Raw genomic sequence first — 20,850 nt, forward strand, 5'->3', positions numbered from 1 at the left:
AGCTGAAATGACAGAGGGAAGGACCAGAGACATGACTTAATTAAAAAACAAAACAAAACCAAAGCTAATAAAATGCACTGTGGCTTCTATTCATCCTAGCAACCTAGAAAACAGAGAACAGAACACATACTTAGAAACTATCAAAAAGCTACAGAAAAGCTATGTTTGAGTCTGTTCATATTTAATACAAATGCACCAAAACCTACATCTTGGTCCCTCTGGCCTTCACAGACCATTCTTGAACTGCCTGAAGCCTAGTTGACAGAACCCCAAAGAATAGTTGCTATAATTCAAGTAGTCTAGACCATATATACTCCTTTTATTTATCTCTTACTCTATTTATTTTTATTTTTATTTCTCTATCTGCTTATGACTTTGGTCAGCCATGATACCTAATAGTGTCCACTGGCATCGCTCAGCCCAATGAGGTTAAAGGGGAAGGAACATTCAAGGCTCAAGGTAAAAACTGCCTTAACAGCACTAAAGAGTCTAGTGCCAAGAAATTGCCTTATTGTTTTATGGTTGATATTGGGGCATAGAGATAATTAATATTTGTCGATGACCTATTATGTGCTTTATATACATTATTTATCTTAATGCTCAAAATAACCTTGCAGAGGTAAGAAAAGTGGTTCAGAGGGGCTCCAAGAAAAATTGCCGAAGGTCATAAAGCTAGTAAGTGGCGGCTGCTGGGATTTAATAATATTAATTGTAACGACACATAGCATTGTTTGAGGATTTTCCTGTGCCAGATCTGTCACCTCTTGCATGCCTCTGACCAGGAATCCAATCGGTTGACTTTTCAGTCTGCAGGTCAGCGCTCAATTCACTGAGCCACACCAGCCAGGGCTGTACCCTAGTTCTAAATGCTTTACATGAATTAACTCAATCTTCACTGCAACCTTCTGAGTTTATTACTATTATACCCATTACAGATGGGAAAACTAAGACACAGAAAGAAACGTGGGTCACACAGCTAGTAAGTGGTAAAACAAAGATAGGCAGTCCAATTCCAAAGTTCTTAAATCCCATCCCAGAATCACCAGTCTGGGGAGAGAAGCCCAGCTCCCTAGGGCTGGGAGAATCCATGGTCCAAGTCCCAACCTTCATTTCTGATGCCTTCAAGCCCAAGAGACAGCCCCTGGGGTCGAGGGCTGGAAAGACCTGGTGGGTGAGTGTTAGGGATGCCATGGGCCTCCTGTTGTTGGTTTTCCGGGTCCTCGCATTAGGCCACTCCAGTCAAGGGGGCTGAGTACCGGCCATATTAAAATCTGCAGTTTTCAAACACAACTGCAGGCGCCGATGTATGAAACGCTCCCCTAGGCTCCCCAACCCCAGCCCCTGGAAACCTGCTTCCCTTCCTCTGCCCCGCACTTCTCCAGGCAGAGCACAGCTCTTAACTGAACACAGCTCTTAACTGAACACCCCCAGTCTACACCCGAGACACCGCCCCTCGCGGGGGGAGCCCCGCCCCCACCCCACCCCACCCCACCCCTGGAGCCCCGCCCCCTCCCACCCCTGGAGCCCCGCCCCCCACGTCCCCCCGGGAGCTCCGCCCCCCACCTCCCCCCAATACACACGTGCAGAGGACTCTAAGCGTCTCAGATCCTGCCAGACGCGGCAGTTGGTTCCCATAGTAACACGGCAGCTCGCGGCGTCGCGCTTTCGGGCAGGAGGCTGCGCGTTCCAATGACGTCACAAGGCCACTTTCCGGCCCATTGGCAGAGTCGGTCGAGAGTTGTGAGGGTCGAGGGCGCTATGGGGACTACTGGCGACGCCGAGCAGCCGCGGGGGCCCGGCGGGGCAGAGCGGGGTGTCCCGGAGATGGGAGACTCGGGTGCAGCTGGGCAGCTGGTTCTCACGGTAAGAGTGCCCCCAGGGAGGCAGGGCCTGGGCTCGGGCCGGCAGGGCTTCGGGTTCCCGGGACCCTAGCCCGCGGACTAGAGAACGCTGTGGCTGGTGCTGCTGGGGGGTGGTTTTCGCAGTCCGACGGCCTGGATTCAAATTCTGTGCCACCCTCCTCGCTAGGTGGCGTGGGCCAGCCTGTCAAACCCCTGAACTCCAGTTTCCTCTTCTATAAGACGGAGATGATTAGCATCTGTCTCATAAGGTTGTTGTGGGGGTGGGACATAAGTGCCCAGCATATCCTCTGCCACAGAGTAAGCCCTCAGTAAACACTGATTCCCTCCCTCCAGCTGTTCCTGAAAAGGTGAGGTCGGGACTACTGAGGCAGGAAACTCTGAGTTTCTCCTCCCTGGGAGGACCTTCCAATCACTGTCCCCACCCCCAACCCCCACGCCACGGTGAGAGAGGTGGTGAAAACACCTGAGAAGCGGGACTGTCTAGGGTCAACGTCATTGTACCACCCGCCACCTTCACCCCAGTGTCACAAACTTCAGTGACATCTGCTTCCTTGGTCCCCACAGAGCCCTTGGAACATAATGATAAAGCACCGGCAGGTGCAGCGAAGGGGCCGCCGCTCACAGATGACAACGAGGTAAGACTGACTCTCGGTGGGACTTACCTCCCCGGCACTGACTTGGAAGGCGGCTTTTGGGGTCCTAGTTTTAGAAAGCTGAGAAGAGGCATCAGGCGGTAGAAAGAGCACTGGACTGGGAGAGCGGTAACTCAGATTCCATGACTGTGTGACTTTGATCAAGTCACTTCCTCCTCTGAACTCATGTCCAAGATCAAGGGGACAGGTAGATTGAAGAATACCTAAGATCCCTAACCCTCACTAGCTCCATGTTTGAGGGTTCTAAAGAGTCGGGGTAGCACAGAGGTTAAAAAATAGTATCCGCTGGATGATATAACCCTGTAGTAATAGGGTAATGACGAATAATCGTTATTATTACTTTTGTTATTACTATTAAATAAATAATAAAAGGGAAAGCAGAGAGCCCAAGATGAGCCTTTGGAGTGTTGATTATATTTCTTGACCTGGATAGTGAGTAAATGGATGTTCACTAACACTATTTGCTAAAGTGTATAGACTTTTCTGTATAAGTATGATACAGTACTTAACACGTTTTTTTAACCGTACACTAGTTGATTACTTTCCTTAGTCAAGACGAGAACCTGGCCATCAACATACAGCTCGGAGAAATGTAATAAGTACCAAGAAACAAAACAAAATTTACTTACTGTATCATAGGCTCACTTTAGATTATATGAATGCAGTAGATTCCAGTCAAGAAATTCTTGTGAAGTTAAAAAATTCAAGAGAAACAATGTATACATAATATTTGATATACTGACCTCTCTGAAACATGTCAAAATTCAGACGGCTGATGGAGCTTTCCATATTAAAATGTTGCTCAGCATGACCAATTCCTAACAAAATATTTTAACATAGGAATCAGCATGTGAACATTACACTGAGGTGGTAAAATTCAGGTTACAAATATAAAACAAATATCAAATAATGTCATACTTCTGGTTTAGTGGAAAACAACAGTTATAACAGTCATCCTTAACACCTTGGTTAAGTAAATAGAGAAATGGGCAGGGATGTCAAAGAGGTATGCAAAGATTTAACAGTTCACATAATCCTTAGCCCTTCTGAGAATCTATAGGTTGGAAATATGTGACAAATGTCCTGTAATATGGTGGCTTCAGACCACCCGGTCATTCCATTCATGCGTTTTGAACACTGAAAACTTAGATTCTAAGTCTGAATGAGATAAAGGCATGCCTCTATGTCTTTTACAGAGAACCTGGGCATGTAGCTAGTTTTCAGTAAAAGCTATCTGTTATGGTCATTAAAGGATCCTATGTCAGTAATTGGCTGGGCAGACTAAGAAAGGGTGTGTTAGGGACCCATCCCCTGACTGTCTCCCTCCTGCGTGCAGTTTCACAGATCCTGCCATCTCCATGGATCTCCTGCGAGCTGTACTGCAGCCAAGCATCAATGAGGAGATCCAGACTGTGTTCAACAAGTACATGAAGGTGAGAGCGACCCACAGGTACATTAACAGGGAGAAGGACTCGTGAGCAGTCCTTTCCTGCATCATCATCTCCCTGGCTTCCTCTAGAACACACAGATACCTAAAGTTTTCCAGTCCTGAACCCCTGAGAACTTTTTTCCCTCTTTGAGGGTAATTTGAATACCTCTTTTGTCAAGCTGTTATGAGAATAAAATTACTTAAGTGTAATATGCTCAGAACTGTGCTTGGAACATAGCAAGTGTTTTTATTACTTGTTTAATAATATCACCATTATTATTATTTAAAATTACTTTCTAAGACTATAAGGAAACTTCTACATGGTTCTCCTTGAATACCTCATGGATGCTTCAAACCCAGCATATTCAGAACTGAGCTCTTTGTTTTTTTTCCTAAACCTCCTCCTCTTGTGTTTACTCATTTACTGAGTACCTACCATAATGGCAGGCACTATTCTGGGCCCTGGGGATGTAGCAGGGAACAGAATGGACAGTGTCCTTGTCCTCTTTTAGCAAATTTGTACTTTGTTAAAGAATGCCAGAGAGAAGGGGAAGAGAGTGGGGAACAGGGGTGCTAATTCATAGTTTATGGCTGGGAAAGCCCTCTGATAAAAGGACATTTAAGCAGAGATGGAAATAAAGTGAGGAAAGAACGAGCCATGCAGATACCTGGGGGAGAAGCCGTCCCCGCTGAGGGAACCAGGCCAGAGGCCCTGAAGCAGGACTGTGCCTGGCACCCTCAAAGCAACAAGGTGCGCAGTGTGGCTGGAGTAGACTGAGCCAGAGGAGAGTAATAAGAGAGGGGATCGGAGATATAACAGGGGCCCAGCTCAGGCAGAGCCTTTGAAGCCATGGTAAGGACTTTGGATTCATTATGAGTAAAATAAAGGCTTTTGGAGAGTTTTGAGCATATGATCTGAACAGTTGTAAAGAGTTACTCTGTTGTATAGAGAATGGACTGCAGGAGAACCAGTCAGGAGGCTTGAGATGTTAGTGGCTTGGGTGTTAGCAGTGAAGATGTCGGAAAAGAGTCAAGATTCTGTATGTTATTTTATTTGTTTACTTATTTAGATTTATTTAGTTTTAGAGAGAGGGGAAGATTGCGTATGTTATTTTTAAAGTATCCACAAGATTTGCCGGTGATTCAGATGTGCAGGGTGAAAGAAAAAGAGAAGTAAACCACTCCCAGATTATTTGCCCTGGGCAGCTGTAAAATTGGGTTGCCATTGACTTGACATGAGGAAGAGGGGAACGACAGGGGAAATCAGGAGCTCAGTTTTGGATGTGTTGAGTTTGAATGGCAGCAGCGTTCACTTAGAAACCAGGGACTCTGCCTCTTTCTCTTTCTCTTCCATACCCAGCCGTGGAGTCCTGTACTTTCCACTGCATGGTCTGTCAAGGATGCCCTTCTTCCTCGCCTCTGATTTGGTTCAGGCCTTTGTGATTTTTCACCCAGGCTCTTACTATAATCCCAAACTGCCTCTGTTGTTTCCCTCTCTCAACCCACCATCCATAACAGCTACCAGTGATCCCTAAAATGTAAATCCAGTGGTGTCATTCCCCTGTTTAGAATCCCTCAGTGAGTCCTGTCTGCTGTGGCTCAGTGGACTGAGCGTCAGCCTGTGAACCAAAAGGTCACTGTTCAACTCCCAGTCAGTGCACATGCCTGGGTTGTGGGCCAGGTCTCCAGTTGGGGGCATGCAAGAGGCAACCGGTCGATGTGACTCTCACAAATTGATGTTTCTCTCTCTCCCTTCCTACCCTCTTTCTAAAAATAAAATCTTTAAAAAAAATTAAAATAAAAAATAAAATCCCTCAGTGACTTTCCATTGTCTTCTGGGTAAAATTCAAATTCCTTATCATGGCACAATAAGGCTCAGACCCCAGCCATTCCTCACTTTATACCTTGTCATTACTATCCCTAATTTTTGTACATCCCAGAATGCACTACATATTCTCATACCTCCACACCTTTACACACACAGAAATAAGGAAGTCAAGCCAGTAGGGAAAAGTGAAGCAGGATTTAATCTAGGATGCCTGCCTCCACAGCCCTTTTCTTGTTGCTTGTCCCAGTAATGGACACCATGATTCAGGAACCTTCTCCATAAACAAATGCTGGATAAGTAAAATGTGTGGCTCTAGGCTCCCTTCTTTAAAGCCTGTTAAGATACCTCTTCATCTCACTTGTTTTCCGGCAAGATACAAATGAGTTGATTACATCACTGCTTAAATAAGTTCACACTTCTGCTTGACCTGCCTTCATTGGATCACTGTTTGACAGTGTTTCCAAATTTCAGCTACTCATTTACTTTTTTTATTTTTAATTTTACAGAGAGAGAGGAAGGGGGTATGGAGACAGAGAGAGAATACATTCATTGGTTAATTCTTGTATGTGCCCTGACCGGGAATTGAACCTGCAACCTTGGAGCAGCAGAACAGAGCTCTAACCAGCTGAGCCATCTGTCCAGGACACTACTCATTTCCTCAAAGATGTTTAGGATACTAAAGATGTTTAATATCTTAAAGAATCTAGATATAACTGACCTTATCTAAGACATAATTAATCTTGATTGATTTATTGCTGTGATTACTGAATAAACACCCCCTTTTTTTTAAATGTTCTAATAATAGAGCTGATAAAGTAGATTGATAGATGGATAAAGGGATGGGTAAATGCATATGTGATAGCAAATCTAACAAAATGTCCATTACAGACTCCAGCTAGTGCACGTTAGATATTCATTGAGTAATTATTTTGACTTCTCTGTATATTTGAAATATTTTTATGAGTAAGTATTGGGAGCCCTGACCAGTGTGGCTCATTTGTTTGGGCATCATCCTGCAAAAGAAAAATTCACCAGTTCAATTTCCGATCAAGGCACATGCCTGTGGGTCACTTCCTGGTTGGCACACATGCAAGAGCCAACCAATCAATGTTTCCCTCACATATCGATATTTCTCTCCCTCTCTCTTCCACTCTCTAAAAATAAATGAATTTAAAAAAATCTTTTTAAGAAAGGAAATATTGGGAAAAAATAATACAGTTATTTTTTTAAGTAAAAATCTAAAGTCATTATCTAGCAGTGACTATATAGTCTCCCATATTGGTGTGTATGTGTATACACGCACACACATGCATGTTAAAAAATACATAGGATCAGTTTACACACGCTATTTTGCAGCTCGATTTTTTTTTTATTTAACAGTATATTTTGGTCATGTTTCTAGGTCAGTACATAGTAGCGCACACTAATTCTTTTGTAATAGTTTCAGAGTGGTCTGTTGTAGGGTTGTACCATAATTTAATTAGCTGGTTCCTAGGACATTTGGGGTTATTGCCCATTTTTCTATTATAAATAGTGCTGCGTTGACCATTTTGAACATCTTTGGTTCACCTGTGAGAGTATTTCTGGGGGATAAATTCCTAGAGATGGAATTGGTGAGTAAAAGGGAAAACACACCTTTCTCTTGAGAAAATTTCTCTCCAAAAAGGTTGTTCCATTTGCATTTCTGCCGGAAGTGTTTGAGAATGCCTGATGCAAAAAATAAAAAAGGAAAGGAAAGAAAGAAAGGAGAGAGAGAGAATGCCTGATTATCACTGGAATTCATTCTCAGGTCCACAGGTAGCTTACACACACACCCCTTTATATTCATTGCACTGCCTAGCCCACAGGCCGGTTGTAAAGTGTCCAGATTATGATAAAAAGCTTTCATTTAGCCAATAGTTTTAATTTAGTTTTTGTTTTGAAGTCATACTCTTCAAAATTCTTGAAGAATTTTCCTCCCAAACTCCTGAGGTCTCTGAGTCAGTGCTTTCACGCTCTTGCCCTTGGCTGATTGTTAACAGCAAAGGCATGGGAGCTTGCTAAATGCAAAATGACAGTATGTTCCCAGAGCTGCCCCACAGCAGGAGCACTGGTTGGGGGCTCCCGCTTTTCTGTGTGCCAGAGAGAACTAACCGTTTGTTCTGGAGACGGGACTGGGCTCTCGTTACAAATGCGCTCTCAGTGCCTTGGGTTGGGGCCTCACATCACCGTGGCCTTGGTGTTTTCAGGCTCAGGCTCCCCTCTTACCCAGTGGAGGAACCTTCTGCCTTCCTTTCCCCAGCCAGTCGGATGGCTGGTATCCTGGGGCCCTGGCCAGGTCTCACCCCTCCCACCCCACAGCTGTTCCTTTGAGATTGGGCAAAGTCAGATTCAATCAGGACTTCCTACAGCCTTTTCTTCTCTGGCCTGTCCTGCCCTGTTCACCTTGGGCACTGCTGTTCCTTTTTTCTTCCACAGAGGTAATACATGTACATTATACACGTTAAGAAAAAACAGATAAGAAAGAAAAGAAAGCAGTCGTCCATGATATCACCGCTGTTGCTTTAATATATATTCTTACAGTTCTTTTGTCTCTGTGTTTGCTTTTATATTTGCTTTCTGCTATTTTACATAAATAGGCTCATATGATACCAAACTATTTTATAACTTGCTTCCTTCACTTGGCAGTATATCATGAATACCTTTCATGTCAAAAATATTTTTCCTGTACATCCTCACTATGATCTTTAATATTTGCATATGCATGGTATGGCTATGCCGTAATTTATTTAAATTGTACCTGAATTTAGGTTATTTGATTTTGTGCTGTTTACACGTTAATGTTATAGTGACCATCCTTTGGGCACCTCCATGATTATGTTCCTCTTTAAACAAGGATAGAGGAGGGGAAATGAGCCTGGGATATGAGTCTGAATCTGTGATCTCGCCACTCTCACAATTACTTTTACCTTCTGTATGAGGGTATAATAAAAGCTTCTCTACTGTTTATTTTTATGTGTAAGCCATTTAACAAAAAACAAGGGAACAAATCCACTTTTACTTCTCAGTAAGTTTATATCCCTGAGGGACACAACATTATACAGATTCTGTGTCCAACAGTAGCAGCAGGAAGGTTGCTCGGGAGTTGAGCCGAGCCAGCTAGCCAGCCACCGTCCCGTGAGCCCGAGCTCCCTTCCCCAGGTGACTCGGGTTTTGTTCGCTTTGCCACCAGGAGGCACTGTGTTGCTCTTTGCTTTGTACACATAAGCACCTCTCTTGCCCAGACAATTCAGTTTCGTCTCAAGCATCAACACCTTCAGTTTTAAGAAGAGCTGTGTGTACCCTCTGGTTCTAGAGACCCCCGGGTACAGCCAGCAGAAATGGCCTTGGCCCACAGTTGTCATTTTAAAGCCCTGTTCCAGCAGCCTCCCCAGGCTCCCAGGTGGCGGGAGGTGCTAAAAGCGTCTCTTTGATATCCAGTTTCCTTCGCGTGTGTACAAATTAGCAGGACTTCTGACTTTCCCTCTTTGTACGTCTCCCTAGTTCTTCCAGAAGGCAGCACTGAATGTGCGAGAGAACGTGGGAGAGGAGGTAGATGCGGAGCAGCTGATCCAGGAGGCCTGTCGGAGCTGCCTGGAGCAGGTGAGGCCAAACAGGGCAAGAGATGGAGGCACAGGCGTCAGCCCTCGGGGCTCCGCTGAGAAATGTGGTCCCGTCATCAGTGGGGGGTGCCGGAGAAGCCACTTACGCCCACATCGGGCTTGGAGGGGTTGCTGACAGAGGGGAGGGAAGTAACTACTGTATGCCAGGTGCTGTGATACAGGTTTTCACATTGTTTGTTCACTTACATCTCAGAAGAAACTCTGTGCAGAAGACGTATTCTAATCCCTAATTTATAGATAAAAAAAATTGTGGCTTAGAACAGCAAGAGTGAGAATAGCTAAGGTCCCTCTCACCTCTGCAAGTACTTGTGACGTGGTCCTTCAAGTAGTCACAGCCCCTTTTGGTATCATGAGGACGATCGCCCTTTCTGCCTCCCTCTCAGGGTGTGGTCAGAAGGCATGACATCAGGTCTATAAGCGGTGGTGTCCCCAAGAGAGTAGTGAACCTGTTTGCATGTGTCAGCTGCTGTTATTAATAGGAATTGTCAGCGTCACCCAGACTCTGCTTGGCTCTGAAACCATTAGCTATCAGAGATGGAAATTTCTTCATAATCAAAGCCCCAAGGGCCGGTTTGAGTTCAGCTCTATAAGGGTGATTATCATGAGAAGATTGGCTGGCTAGCTGCTCAGACACAGACTCAGAAAAGAGCGAGCTCAGGGCCTGGACCTCAGCTTGGGAAGAGCAGGACTCCATCCTGTCAGGGAGCGTTTACTCAGCATCTTGGTGACGTGGTCACACTGGATCATGTCATGTTTCTTAGAATGCTCCTCTCTTGGCTCCAGCCTCATCAGCCCCACCCCCTCAGCTCCCTGGGACCATGCATCTTCTCTGCCTGACCTCTGACTGCCTGGCCTCTGAGTGTTGGTTCCCTCCGAAGTCAGTCGCAGGCCCCTTTTCTTCTGTGACTCTAGGTGATTTCATCCAGTCCTGGGCTTTTAATGCCTAAAAATTTAACTGCTGCTGATTCCTGAATATTTGTCTCAACCCTGAGCTACTTCCACTCCTGCCTTCCTCCCATCCCTTCTCACAGTGCCCAAAGCCATCTTTTTAAACATGAATCCAATTGTCTCACTCTGCTCTTTGAGACACTTCAGTGACTTCACTTTGCAGGCAGAATAAAACCCTCACACCTCGCCATGGTCCACAGAGCCCGATGTGGACGGAGTCCTGCCTCTTTATCCTCATCTCATCCCGCCTGCCCCGTTGATTATATTCTGGCCGTGCCCTGCTTCCCAAGCATACCAGCTCAGGGCCTTTGCACTTGCTGTTCTCGCTGCTGGAATGCTCCACCCTTGTTATGTAGCCGGCTCCTCCTTCTTGTCAGATTTAGCTTCGCTTCACCGCATCGGAGAGGCCGTCTCTGGCCACTTCATCTAAAGTGGCCTTCATCTCATGTCCTTCCCGACCTCCAGCTCCTCTCTCACCTCACTTGTTTATTTCCACTGTTTCAATTTGAAATTGTTAACAGTTCATTTGTTTATTCTCTGCCTCCCTCCCACCCCTACCTGTGCTAAAATCTTGAGTTTTATAAGACTTGAGGCCTGATCTTGTTTCACTGCTATATTCTTAGCCCTAGAATATGATGTTAATGTGAGTAGCCTAAGTGTTTGTTGAATGACTGAGTGAGTGAATGAATGAATTAACAAAGGGCAAACAAACAAGCGGAGTTCCTGCTCTCACAGAACTTACATCCCACTTAGGCAGACACGTGTGAAATAACCAAATACAGGCATGTACATTGAGACGCGTGCACGCTGCACTGAAAAGGGACAACTTTTGGAGGAGACGATCATGAGCTCACTTTTGGACTCAGCATATTTGGGACAGCCACATGTAGCACAGGCAGACTCTGTATCAATCTGGAGCACAAAGGGGAGGCTGCAGCCGAAAATGAAAAATTACAGTCACCAGCGTAGAGATGTTAATTGAAGCTGTGAGCATGGATGAAAGTGGACGGAATATCTAATGAAAGGACGCAGTGAAAAGAACCAGCTCGAAGAGGATGAGCCAGCAAAGAAGGCTAAGGAAGAATGGCTGGAGAAATGGGAGAAACACCGGGGAAGGGCGGCCACAGGGGCCCGGAGAAAAGTATTTCCAGAAGGAGGCAGCTGCGCAGAGGCGGCAGGTGACGTGGTGCCCTGTCCTCCCCTTCTCAGCTCAGAGGCTGCTGCTCAGCGAGACCTTGCCTGCCCACATGCTTCGAGGGGCCCTCCCTCGTGGCGAGTCTCTGTCACATCTGCCTACAGTTTTTTTCTTCAGAGCATTTCTCGTGATCTGAAATCGCCTTGGTTATGTGTTTGCTTATTTGCTTATTACTCAGATCGCCCACAGAATATAAGCTGCGCGAAAGTAAGGACGGTGCGTGTTACTTCCTGCCGCGTCCCCCACCATTACCCAGTAGGCGCACCACACTTAGTGAAGGCAGCAGCTTACTGAGGAATGGGTAGTGTGTCGGTGCCTTTAGTTGGAAGACACCTGTAGTATATATTTACATGGGAAACCGTGAGGACGAACTGACATTGAAATGTGGATACTGAGATGTCAGGTTTGATATTTTTTTTATTTAAATGTTCTAATTTTTAAACAGTGATCATTAATTACTTGAGTTTTTTTTTTTTTTTTTTTAAAGACATCTACTTATGTGCATACCTTGGAGAGCCTTTGTACTGACCATGCCACAGTTGGGACCCAGTTTGGAGAGTGAATAAAAATGAAGGCAGAGAGGCTTCCCTCCAAAATAATGACTGTGAACTCGGTCTTTTCCCTTCAGGCTAAACTACTATTCCCAGATGGAGAAAAAGTAGTACCCAGATTGACCCATGAGCTTCCAGGAATAAAGGTCAGGTCATTGTCCTGGGGTTTTGGAGGGGGAGATGGACTCACCTGGAGGCAGGTGAATTCTGTGGGTCCTGGGAGGGGCGTGTTCTATGTACCACCCATTCGTAGCACCAGGTCCAAATAGCATCATGTTGGGAGGGTTTCTGAGGCCTGACTCAGGGGAGGGCTGGAGGGTGTGACCCAGGGGCCCAGTCCTCTGCAGCCCCCAGGCACTGGCCTTCCCCTGACTCCCTCTCCTTTTTCTGCAGCGTGGTCGCCAGGCAGAAGAGGAGGGCACCCATCGCGCAAGTCCCGTTCCCAAAAAGGTAAACTGCCTCCGTGTTTCCTGGCTGGGAAAAGGCCTCGCAGCTCCCGAGAAGGTGGTGGGCTTCCTCCGTGTACTCCGGGGCCTTTCTAGCATGAGGGGAAGGAACCCTGGAAATACTCTCTCTTGCTGTTCGCTCTCAAGCACCATTTGTTCTCTTTGGGAAAAACATCTCTGCCAGTGACCCTGGACCTGCCAGTGGGGTGGGGTTGGGCTTCCACAGGGTCAGGCCTCTGACAGCTGTTCTCTGTGGCAGAGGAAGGGACGGCCTCCTGGACACATCCTGGCCAATGACCGGGCAGCCACTGGCGTGGTGTGAGTAGGGACCGATAGAGCTGAGGGGAGGAGCAGGGAGGGAATGGGCGTGGAGTAAGAGACCAGAGTTCTGTTTCTATGGAAATCAGACCCGTTTGTTTATGTCACCAGGGAGGAGGGCTACCCAGGTATGAGAGGTAGGAAAAGAAAGCAGTGAGGAGGAGGTTCTTTAGCCTGCTTTTGCCCCAGAACAGTTCAGCCGACCTTGATTAAACACCAGACTTTTCTTTACTGCTAGTATATATCAAATGTTTACAATGTACCATAACAACTGGTCTAAGCACCTTATGTGTGTACCCTTTAATCCTTACAACCACCCTCTAATGAAGCTATGATTAGTTTTGCAGATAAGGAAACAGACTCAGAGATTATTTGCCCCAGGCCATACAGCTAATAAGGGGCAAAACTCCTCCATTTCCTCTAGGATAGTCATTTTCAAAGACTTTTAATGCAACAGAATCATTTTCAAACCAAACTTCACACGGAAGCCCACTATATAAAGCAGATAGAGCCCCACCGGTCTGGTTAAAAGTGATGGGAGTAACTTGGAGCCGCTGGCGGAGGAGCTGGAGCAGTAGTAACCGTCATACCTGAGACTTGTGTCCTGCCTGAGCAAGGTCACTCCTCCCTAACGCAACAGCAGGTGCTGCTGTCACCTCCTTTTGGTAGATGAGAGCTGAACTCAGGCTCTCTGGCTTGATATCCTGGGATGGCTTCTAGTCTAGCGCTTCTCTCCCTTCGTACCTCCTCGCATGGGTCACCGGGAAGAAGTATACCCAGGGCTAAAGCGAGAGTGTGCGGGGAGCTCCCACCACCTCCAGCAGACCTCCTGCCAGTCCTGGACCTGACCTTGGAGAACTCACCTTCCTTCTTTTCTTCCAATCAGGTGGAAACCAAAATCCTGTGAACCAATTCGCCGGGAAGGCCCCAAGGTATGATCATGTGAGCGTGGCAGTGACCTCTATCCCAGGAAGACTCCATCAGGGCTCCGGGGCCCAGCAGGAGGGAAGGAGGCTGGGGGTGATGAAGGATATGTGCATGCCATTCCAGAGCCTTCTTGACACTTCCCCTACCCCTAGTGCTGCCTCCCAGAGGAGCCCAAGTAGGGGCTGGAGTTACGGGTAAAACAAAGAGAAGGCTTGCGTCTGCTGAAGCCCTCTCCCTGAAAAAGCTAAGGGTCACTAATACTTAGGCAGTGCTTAGTATGTGCCAGGCACTGCCCTGCATTTCACATGGATTATCTCATTTATGAAATAGATTCTGTTACTTTTCTGTGACTGAGGAGCTTCCTTTCCTGCCAATTCCCCATGGGCAGAAATTATTTTATTTAGTTAAATACTTAATACACTTGTGTATACCCTAAAGCTTAAGGACTTGCTCAGAGTCACCTTAAACACAAGGTCACCTGACACCAGAGTCTGTTCTTCACCATTTGCCTGTGTTGCCTCCAGAGCAGTTGTTCGCAGACTCTTTTAGCAGCGGAGACCCGGAAGTAAAGTCATAGGTGGGAGCCCAGCACAGCAGGGGAAAGCTGCGCTGCCCCGGCTGACCCTGTGTCTGGTGTCGAGGGTCCCCCTCTCGTCGTCCCGGCCCTCCACTTTCACAGGGCGGCCACACTTGTCTTCGAAAACTCTGCTCCCACAGACCGGGTGGTCCTACGTTCTCCTGGGCCTTTCGGGTCTTTCTGTGTCTCTGCAAACATCCTTCCTCTCTTCTGTGAGTCCTTCGTCAGCCGTGACCCGTATAAGTGGTGTTCCCCAGAATTCTCTCCTTGGCCCCATTCTCCTTCGGGTCTCTCTCTGGACGACCTAAATCATTCAATCTGGTTTCAGGAACCGGCGTGTGCGAAGTTGCCGTGCGTCTTTGTCTGTCCCACACCTCCCTCCACGTTAAAACTCGAATGTCCTGCTGTCTGCTAGACCTCCCTGCCTGGGATTTCCATAGCGTTTCAAACTCAGCGCATCCTAAGTAGAAACCAGAATCTCTCCTCAGACCGCCTTCTATATTCTCTGCTTCAGCCATCTTTGCCTCTTCCTTTCCTCCCTCTCCCGGCGTCCAGTCAAGTCCTGGGTGCTTCCACCTCCTAATTATATCACAATGGCTGTTCCCTCCTCTTCATCTCAAAACTGCTCTCCTGGCTCAGCCCTCACTTCCTTTCAAAGCTGCTCCATTACAGCCACCTAGACTGCACGCGCCGCTCCGCCTGCAGTCTGCCGCTTCAGACCCCTTAGCCACATTGCAGGAGAGTGGGCTGCTGTCTGTAAGGCAAACCTGGCTCCCCCGGCCCAGAGGCGCTCAGTGACTCCCCGGGGCCTGTGTGCCGGGGCTTCCCGCCCCGCTCTGCTTCTCTCCCCGGCCTCATTGATTCCGCTCCCTCATTCGTGCCCCCTCTCTCTGAGCAACACAGAATTGCTTGCCGTCTCTCCAGCGTGCCACACCGGCTCTCCTGCCGCCCCTTTTGCCTCCCATCTACCCTAACTTGTGCTCACCCTCCCAGAGCCAACTTGGGCATCACCTCTCTGAGCCTTCTTGTCACCCTCCCCTTCGGCACCCCTCCCACCCCGCGCTCACCTGTATCATTTCTCCTCTCGTGCTGGTGTCATCTGTACACGTCAGCCTGTGCCCCTGGAGAGCAGAGACTGTCTTACTCATCTCTGTCCCCGCTGCCTAGCACAGAGCCTAGCATATTGGGCGTACTCCATTCTTGAATCAACCGTTTGGAATAACAGACGGGTAGTGTTGGCAGAGGGGTGGGGGAGGAATATGTCCTTCTTCCCAGCAGATGAGCCTCACCCTCACCTGCCTTTCTGCTTTTACGTAGTGGGACCCGGCTCGGCTGAACGAGTCCACCACCTTTGTGTTAGGATCTCGAGCCAACAAGTAAGTCCATGAGCTTTGGCGATGAGGGAGGGGCCTACCCCTAGGACTCCAGCTGCTGGCATCCTTACCACTTGTCTGTTACTTTTCAGAGCCTTGGGGATGGGGGGCACCAGAGGGAGGATCTACATCAAGCACCCACACCTCTTTAAGGTAGGTGAGTGCCAAGGCTTAGGCAGGCCATGGCCTGGGAGAGCATGACACTGGGAACTCTAGGTGGCACGAAGAGGCTTGGGACAGACACCAATCTGGGGGTCAAGGCATCTGGGTTCTAGGTACCCTTGACCTTGACCTTTTGTAATTTACTCAACACCTCTAGCTACTTGCCTTGTATGTTTATTATGTACCAAACATGGTTTTAGGTGCTACACTTACAGTGCTTCACGGAACTGTCCTTTAAGATAGGTATGGTTGAGAAAGGCTAAGTGACTTGCTCAGAGTTACTCAGCTAGTATTACTGAGTCAGGATTCGAATCTGGGTCTGTCCCCAGCAAAGCCTGAGCTCTTAACCACTACCTTGTTCAGTTGTCTGTGAAGAGACCGCCCTCCCCTAGCTGTCCCACCAGCAACATGGTAGCATCTTTCATTCCCCTTCCTCTTGTGTGTGTGTGTGTGTGTTCTTCCTTGTCCTTTAGTGGTATTTTATGGTATTGAACTCATAGTATACATACTGTTCTCTGATTTTTTTTTTTCACCCAAAAATGCATTCATCAAAAAAATACTTATTGAGTGCTAAGCATTCACAAAGTGCTAGAGATACAGCGATGAACCAAACAGACACACCAAACTCTTTGCCCTTGTAGAGCTTACGTTTTATGCATGGCAAACTGTTGTCTATGAGCCAAGTCCAACATTTTTATATTTTTAAAGGTACTTCTTTAAAATTTTCATTTATTGATTTTTAATTTTTTTTTTAAGAGAGAAAGAGGAAGGGGGAGAGAGAGGAAGGGAGAGAAACATAGGTTGTAGTTCCACTTATTTATGTATTCACTGGCTGATTCTTATATGTGCCCTGACTGGGGATCGAACCCACAACCTTGGCATATCCGGACGACACTAACCAACAAGAGCAAAGGGGTCTTACAGTTTAAAGGGTGATTTTTTTAAATAATGAAGAATAATACGTGACAGAGATCTACCTCTCATATGTGGCTGGCAAAGCCTAAAATATCTACTAACTCGCCCTTTACAGAAAAAGTGCTAGCCACTGTAGATCTAATGGAAAATATCTTAAAGATTTGTCCATGTTATTAAATTAAGTCTCCCTCATTTTATTTTTAACAGCTGTATAGAATTCACAGAATAAATATTCCATAATTTACTTCATTATTCCCTGTTAATGGGTATTTGTTTTTTCCGACAGTTTTGCTCTCACTAACAACACTGCACCAAACATCCTCATACGCGTGTGGGTGATTCTGAAGGGCAAATCCCTGGAAATGGGATTGCTGGGTCAGAAAGTACACACTTTTACGTTTTTGACTGACATTTTTATTACATGGGAAGTGAAATGATTATTTAAACTCAAAGTTCATAACCATACCTATTTCCCAGCTTGGTCTCTATTTCATATGTTCTGCCTATTTTATAAAACCTACCTTTATTGCCCTGGCCAGGTGGCTCGGTTGGTTGGAGCGTCATCCCATACGACAAAAGGTTACGTGTTCGATCCCTGGTCAGGGCGCATAAGGCAGGCAACAGATCGATGTTTCTCTGTCACGTTGATGTTCTCTCTCTCTCTCTCTCTCTCTCTCTCTCTCTCTCTCTCTCTGTCTCTGTCTCTCTCCCCCCCCCACCCCCCAACTTCCTCTGTCTCTAAAATCAATAAACACATTCTCTGGTGAGAATATTTTTTAAAAAACAAAAACCTACCTCTATTGAGCATTCACTATGTGTCAGATACTCTATTTAGCACCTTTTATGCACCGTTTTATTTATTCTTAACAACCCTAAAGTATTAATAATGTTTCTTTTACGGTTGAAGAAACTGAGTCTCAAGGAAGTTATTGCCTAGGCCTGTGCCATCTGATAAGTGGCAGGAGCCAGACTTTAAACATTTTCGTCTAATTCCAAAACCATGTTCTTAACTGTGATGTTATCCTCCCTCCCCCTGAGCGTGAAGTGACCTGCTTTTTGTTTTAGTAAATCTGGTCGTAAAGGTCACATGTGTCGTAAGCTTCCTCAAATCGTTACTTCAAAGAGGCATAGAGCTCTATAATAATAGTCAACAGTCAGACCTGTTGCTGGAGATGCTGTGTTTTGACAAAGGAAAGGATTGGGGACTAGAGATCAACTAAATCTCTGGAAATTAGGTCCCACCCTGGCCTCCTGGGCTCAACTGCACTTGCTCTAAGGGGGTCTGTGAGCCCGCCCGCTCCATCCACCCAGCCAGGACAAGGTCTTGTTGATAAGAACGGCTCGAGGGCCAGGAGTGTGTTCTGGGACTGGAAGAGACAAGCCCCTCCAGGCTCATGCCTTCTCTGTGACTTCATCCCTCACAGTATGCAGCTGATCCCGAGGACAAGCACTGGCTGGCGGAGCAACATCACATGCGGGCAACTGGGGGGAAGATGGTAAGCACTGTTCCCTCGCACCACTGCCAAAGACCCACCCAGCGGGGGACCAGGGTTCTGCCTGTGAGGGGCAGCTTTCCTCCCAATCCAAGACACTCTCAAAGCCTGATGCATGTAGAAAGGGAGGCTTGTAAGGGCAGAGATGGCCCCTCCCTTCATGCTGTTAGCAGGCTGTGATCCCCGGGTTCCCTTCGCTGAGGTCTCCCACATAGCACGCCCTCCCCACCTCCCCACCTCGTCCTTCATATTCAGATTGTATTAGCTGTGTATAATGGCAGGTTCAAGACACACTTGATATTACTTATCCCTGTGCCCATTGACAGATTTCACTCATCAGTCACAACACTCTGCCACCAGACATCATTAAAAAATCTTTTCTCAACACAGTGCTCCAGGCAGCACCCCTTGCAATAGGGGTGAAACTTGTTCACTACACCTGGCAGTCCCTCCCGGAATCGCCTCAAGAGTTTTCAGCTCACGTCAAGCCACAACCTTAGGAAAATCATCCTCACATGAGCTCTAAAACCATGATGGGGCTTTGTACATCACATGCATCACATGCAGTCCCCCACCCCCCTCCCCTGCCGCCCCAGGACTCAGTCCCACTGCTGGGGATGCTCCTATTAGAATCTAATGGCCTTGGGCCCTGGCAGGCTAGCTCAGTTGGTTAGACATTATCCCGATACACCAAAAATCTGATGTTCTTATAAACCAGTATGCCGTCTCCTTTCTGGTATTGAAAGCTGTCTTTTATTTTACTACTCTATTTGTACCTACACCGTGTTTCAAAAGAGATTTCAGGGAGCCTACCTTTGATACATAAAAGGCAACATAACATAAATAAGAAATAAGGGAAAGGAAAGACAGGATCTAAAATTAAGCCATGAACTAGGCTAGTTTTTTGTGGGTTTTTTGCAGGGGGGTAGGTAATTGTTGACTCTTCTGAGTTTTTACAAATTCAGCTCTAAGCCCCTCTCAAGAACACCTGGTCTGTTACAAAGTTCACAGTGCCCTTAAGATGAAGACAGTCAATTACTCAAGGGACACCCAATAAATTATTCCTGACCCTAAGACTAGAAAGGAATGTCTCCCACAGAAGACTTTCCATCTCATGTGATGAACAACATCCTCTGTACAGTAGCTCACAAGACGGCGTGCTCCCAGGCTTGCTCCCACTGCAGCCCTGGCGTTGTGCCAAAGCAGTTTTACAGGCCCCAGGGCAATACAGCCCAGTTACTAGACCATTTTTCCTTCTGCCACGAAGTTCAAAACCAAATAATCTTGGTTCCTGAAGTTAACATAGCTTCCTCCAGTGTATTTTGCTATCTCTCATGGCATTTTGTTATTAAGCACCTCAGGGTCCTTTTTTAAAATATAGATATATATTTTTTTATTATTATTATTATTATTATTTTCAGAAAGAGGGGCAGGGAGGGAGAGAAACATTGATTGGTTGGCTCTCACACACCCCCACTTGAGGACCTGGCCTCCAACCCACGTCTGTGCCCTGACCGGGAATCGAACCAGTGCTCAGTCTACTGAGCCACACCAGCCAGGGCTCAGGGTCCTTTTCAAAAAGAGGAGGAAGTTATAGTCACCAGTGTCCATTCCCTCAGCCATAAAGTTTCTTTTTAAATGAAAGATTGTCACAAGGAACTGTTCCCCAGACAGTCTCCCTATTTACTCTCCCTTACTAAATTATAAACTGTGCCCCCTGCCTTACAGCCCTGATATTAAGCAACTGTTTAATAGTGTTACTGAGTTAGACAGAAATGAACCAGAGCTGATGATCGCTCTCCTCTGCTCCCACCCCAGGCCTACCTCCTCATTGAGGAGGACATCCAGGATCTTGCTGCCAGTGATGATTACAGGTAAGTCCAGTAGATCTGTCCCCTTACCCTTTCCCCTGCCTTACAGTAGCCCCCAGATGAGCCTGGGCTTACATCCTGTCTTCAACTTTTCTCCTCTATGTCTGTGCCAGAGGATGCCTGGACCTGAAGTTAGAGGAGCTGAAATCCTTTGTCCTTCCCTCCTGGATAGTTGAGAAGATGCGAAAGTACATGGAGACCCAGCGGACGGAGAATGAGCATCGTGCTGGTGAAGCACCTGCACAGACCTGAAGCCAAGTGCCATGGCTACACTTGGCATCCTTCCCCCAAGACCCCATCACCCCAATGTTGAGGCCACTGCTGAGACTGCTCCTGAACGGATGATGGCAGCATTAAGCTGTGTCTGGGCTAATTTGTAGTGATTCACTACAGAGCACCCTCAGACTGGCATATAGTTCTATATTTGTAAAGTTATTAGGATATGAAGCAATTAAACAGTTTGTAATAAACATGATGAGCCTGCTGTGTGTTCTGTCTTGTGGGGGCTGACAAAACATCAAAGGCTCTAGAAGAAACAGGTAGAAGAAAAAAGGACCAGGTACTCCCTCCCATCCCACGTTAGACCCAGGAAGGGCCTGCAGCCCCAATCCATATATCTTGATTTATGAGAGGAAGCTGGGAACACGTTGCACACTTCCCT

General features: G+C 46.8%; 1 protein-coding gene across 1 annotated transcript; it reads left to right on the forward strand.

Moving 5' to 3' along the window:
• The first annotated feature begins 1,619 nt into the window (after positions 1 to 1,619).
• DNTTIP1 (deoxynucleotidyltransferase terminal interacting protein 1) lies at positions 1,620 to 20,659 on the forward strand. The gene is made up of 13 exons (XM_090286475.1): positions 1,620 to 1,863; positions 2,427 to 2,497; positions 3,852 to 3,948; positions 9,295 to 9,393; positions 12,185 to 12,253; positions 12,501 to 12,557; positions 12,813 to 12,871; positions 13,758 to 13,803; positions 15,693 to 15,751; positions 15,841 to 15,901; positions 18,250 to 18,321; positions 20,137 to 20,192; positions 20,303 to 20,659. Exons 1-13 carry the CDS (start codon positions 1,690 to 1,692, stop codon positions 20,439 to 20,441), a joined length of 1,059 nt encoding a protein of 352 aa, XP_090142601.1. The 5' UTR covers positions 1,620 to 1,689; the 3' UTR covers positions 20,442 to 20,659.
• Positions 20,660 to 20,850: the final 191 nt, after the last annotated feature.

The sequence above is a fragment of the Furipterus horrens genome, unplaced genomic scaffold (genome assembly GCF_987537825.1).
Source record: "Furipterus horrens unplaced genomic scaffold, mFurHor1.1.pri manual_scaffold_8, whole genome shotgun sequence".
NCBI classification, from domain to species: domain Eukaryota; kingdom Metazoa; phylum Chordata; class Mammalia; order Chiroptera; family Furipteridae; genus Furipterus; species Furipterus horrens.

Excerpts from the sequence above, each read along its gene's own strand:
- DNTTIP1 (XM_090286475.1), top strand. The coding sequence starts at position 1,690 with ATGACGTCACAAGGCCACTTTCCGGCCCATTGGCAGAGTCGGTCGAGA. Across the intron at positions 12,558-12,812 it reads CAAGTCCCGTTCCCAAAAAG|AGGAAGGGACGGCCTCCTGG; the intron begins GTAAACTGCCTC and ends TCTCTGTGGCAG. Across the intron at positions 13,804-15,692 it reads TTCGCCGGGAAGGCCCCAAG|TGGGACCCGGCTCGGCTGAA; the intron begins GTATGATCATGT and ends GCTTTTACGTAG.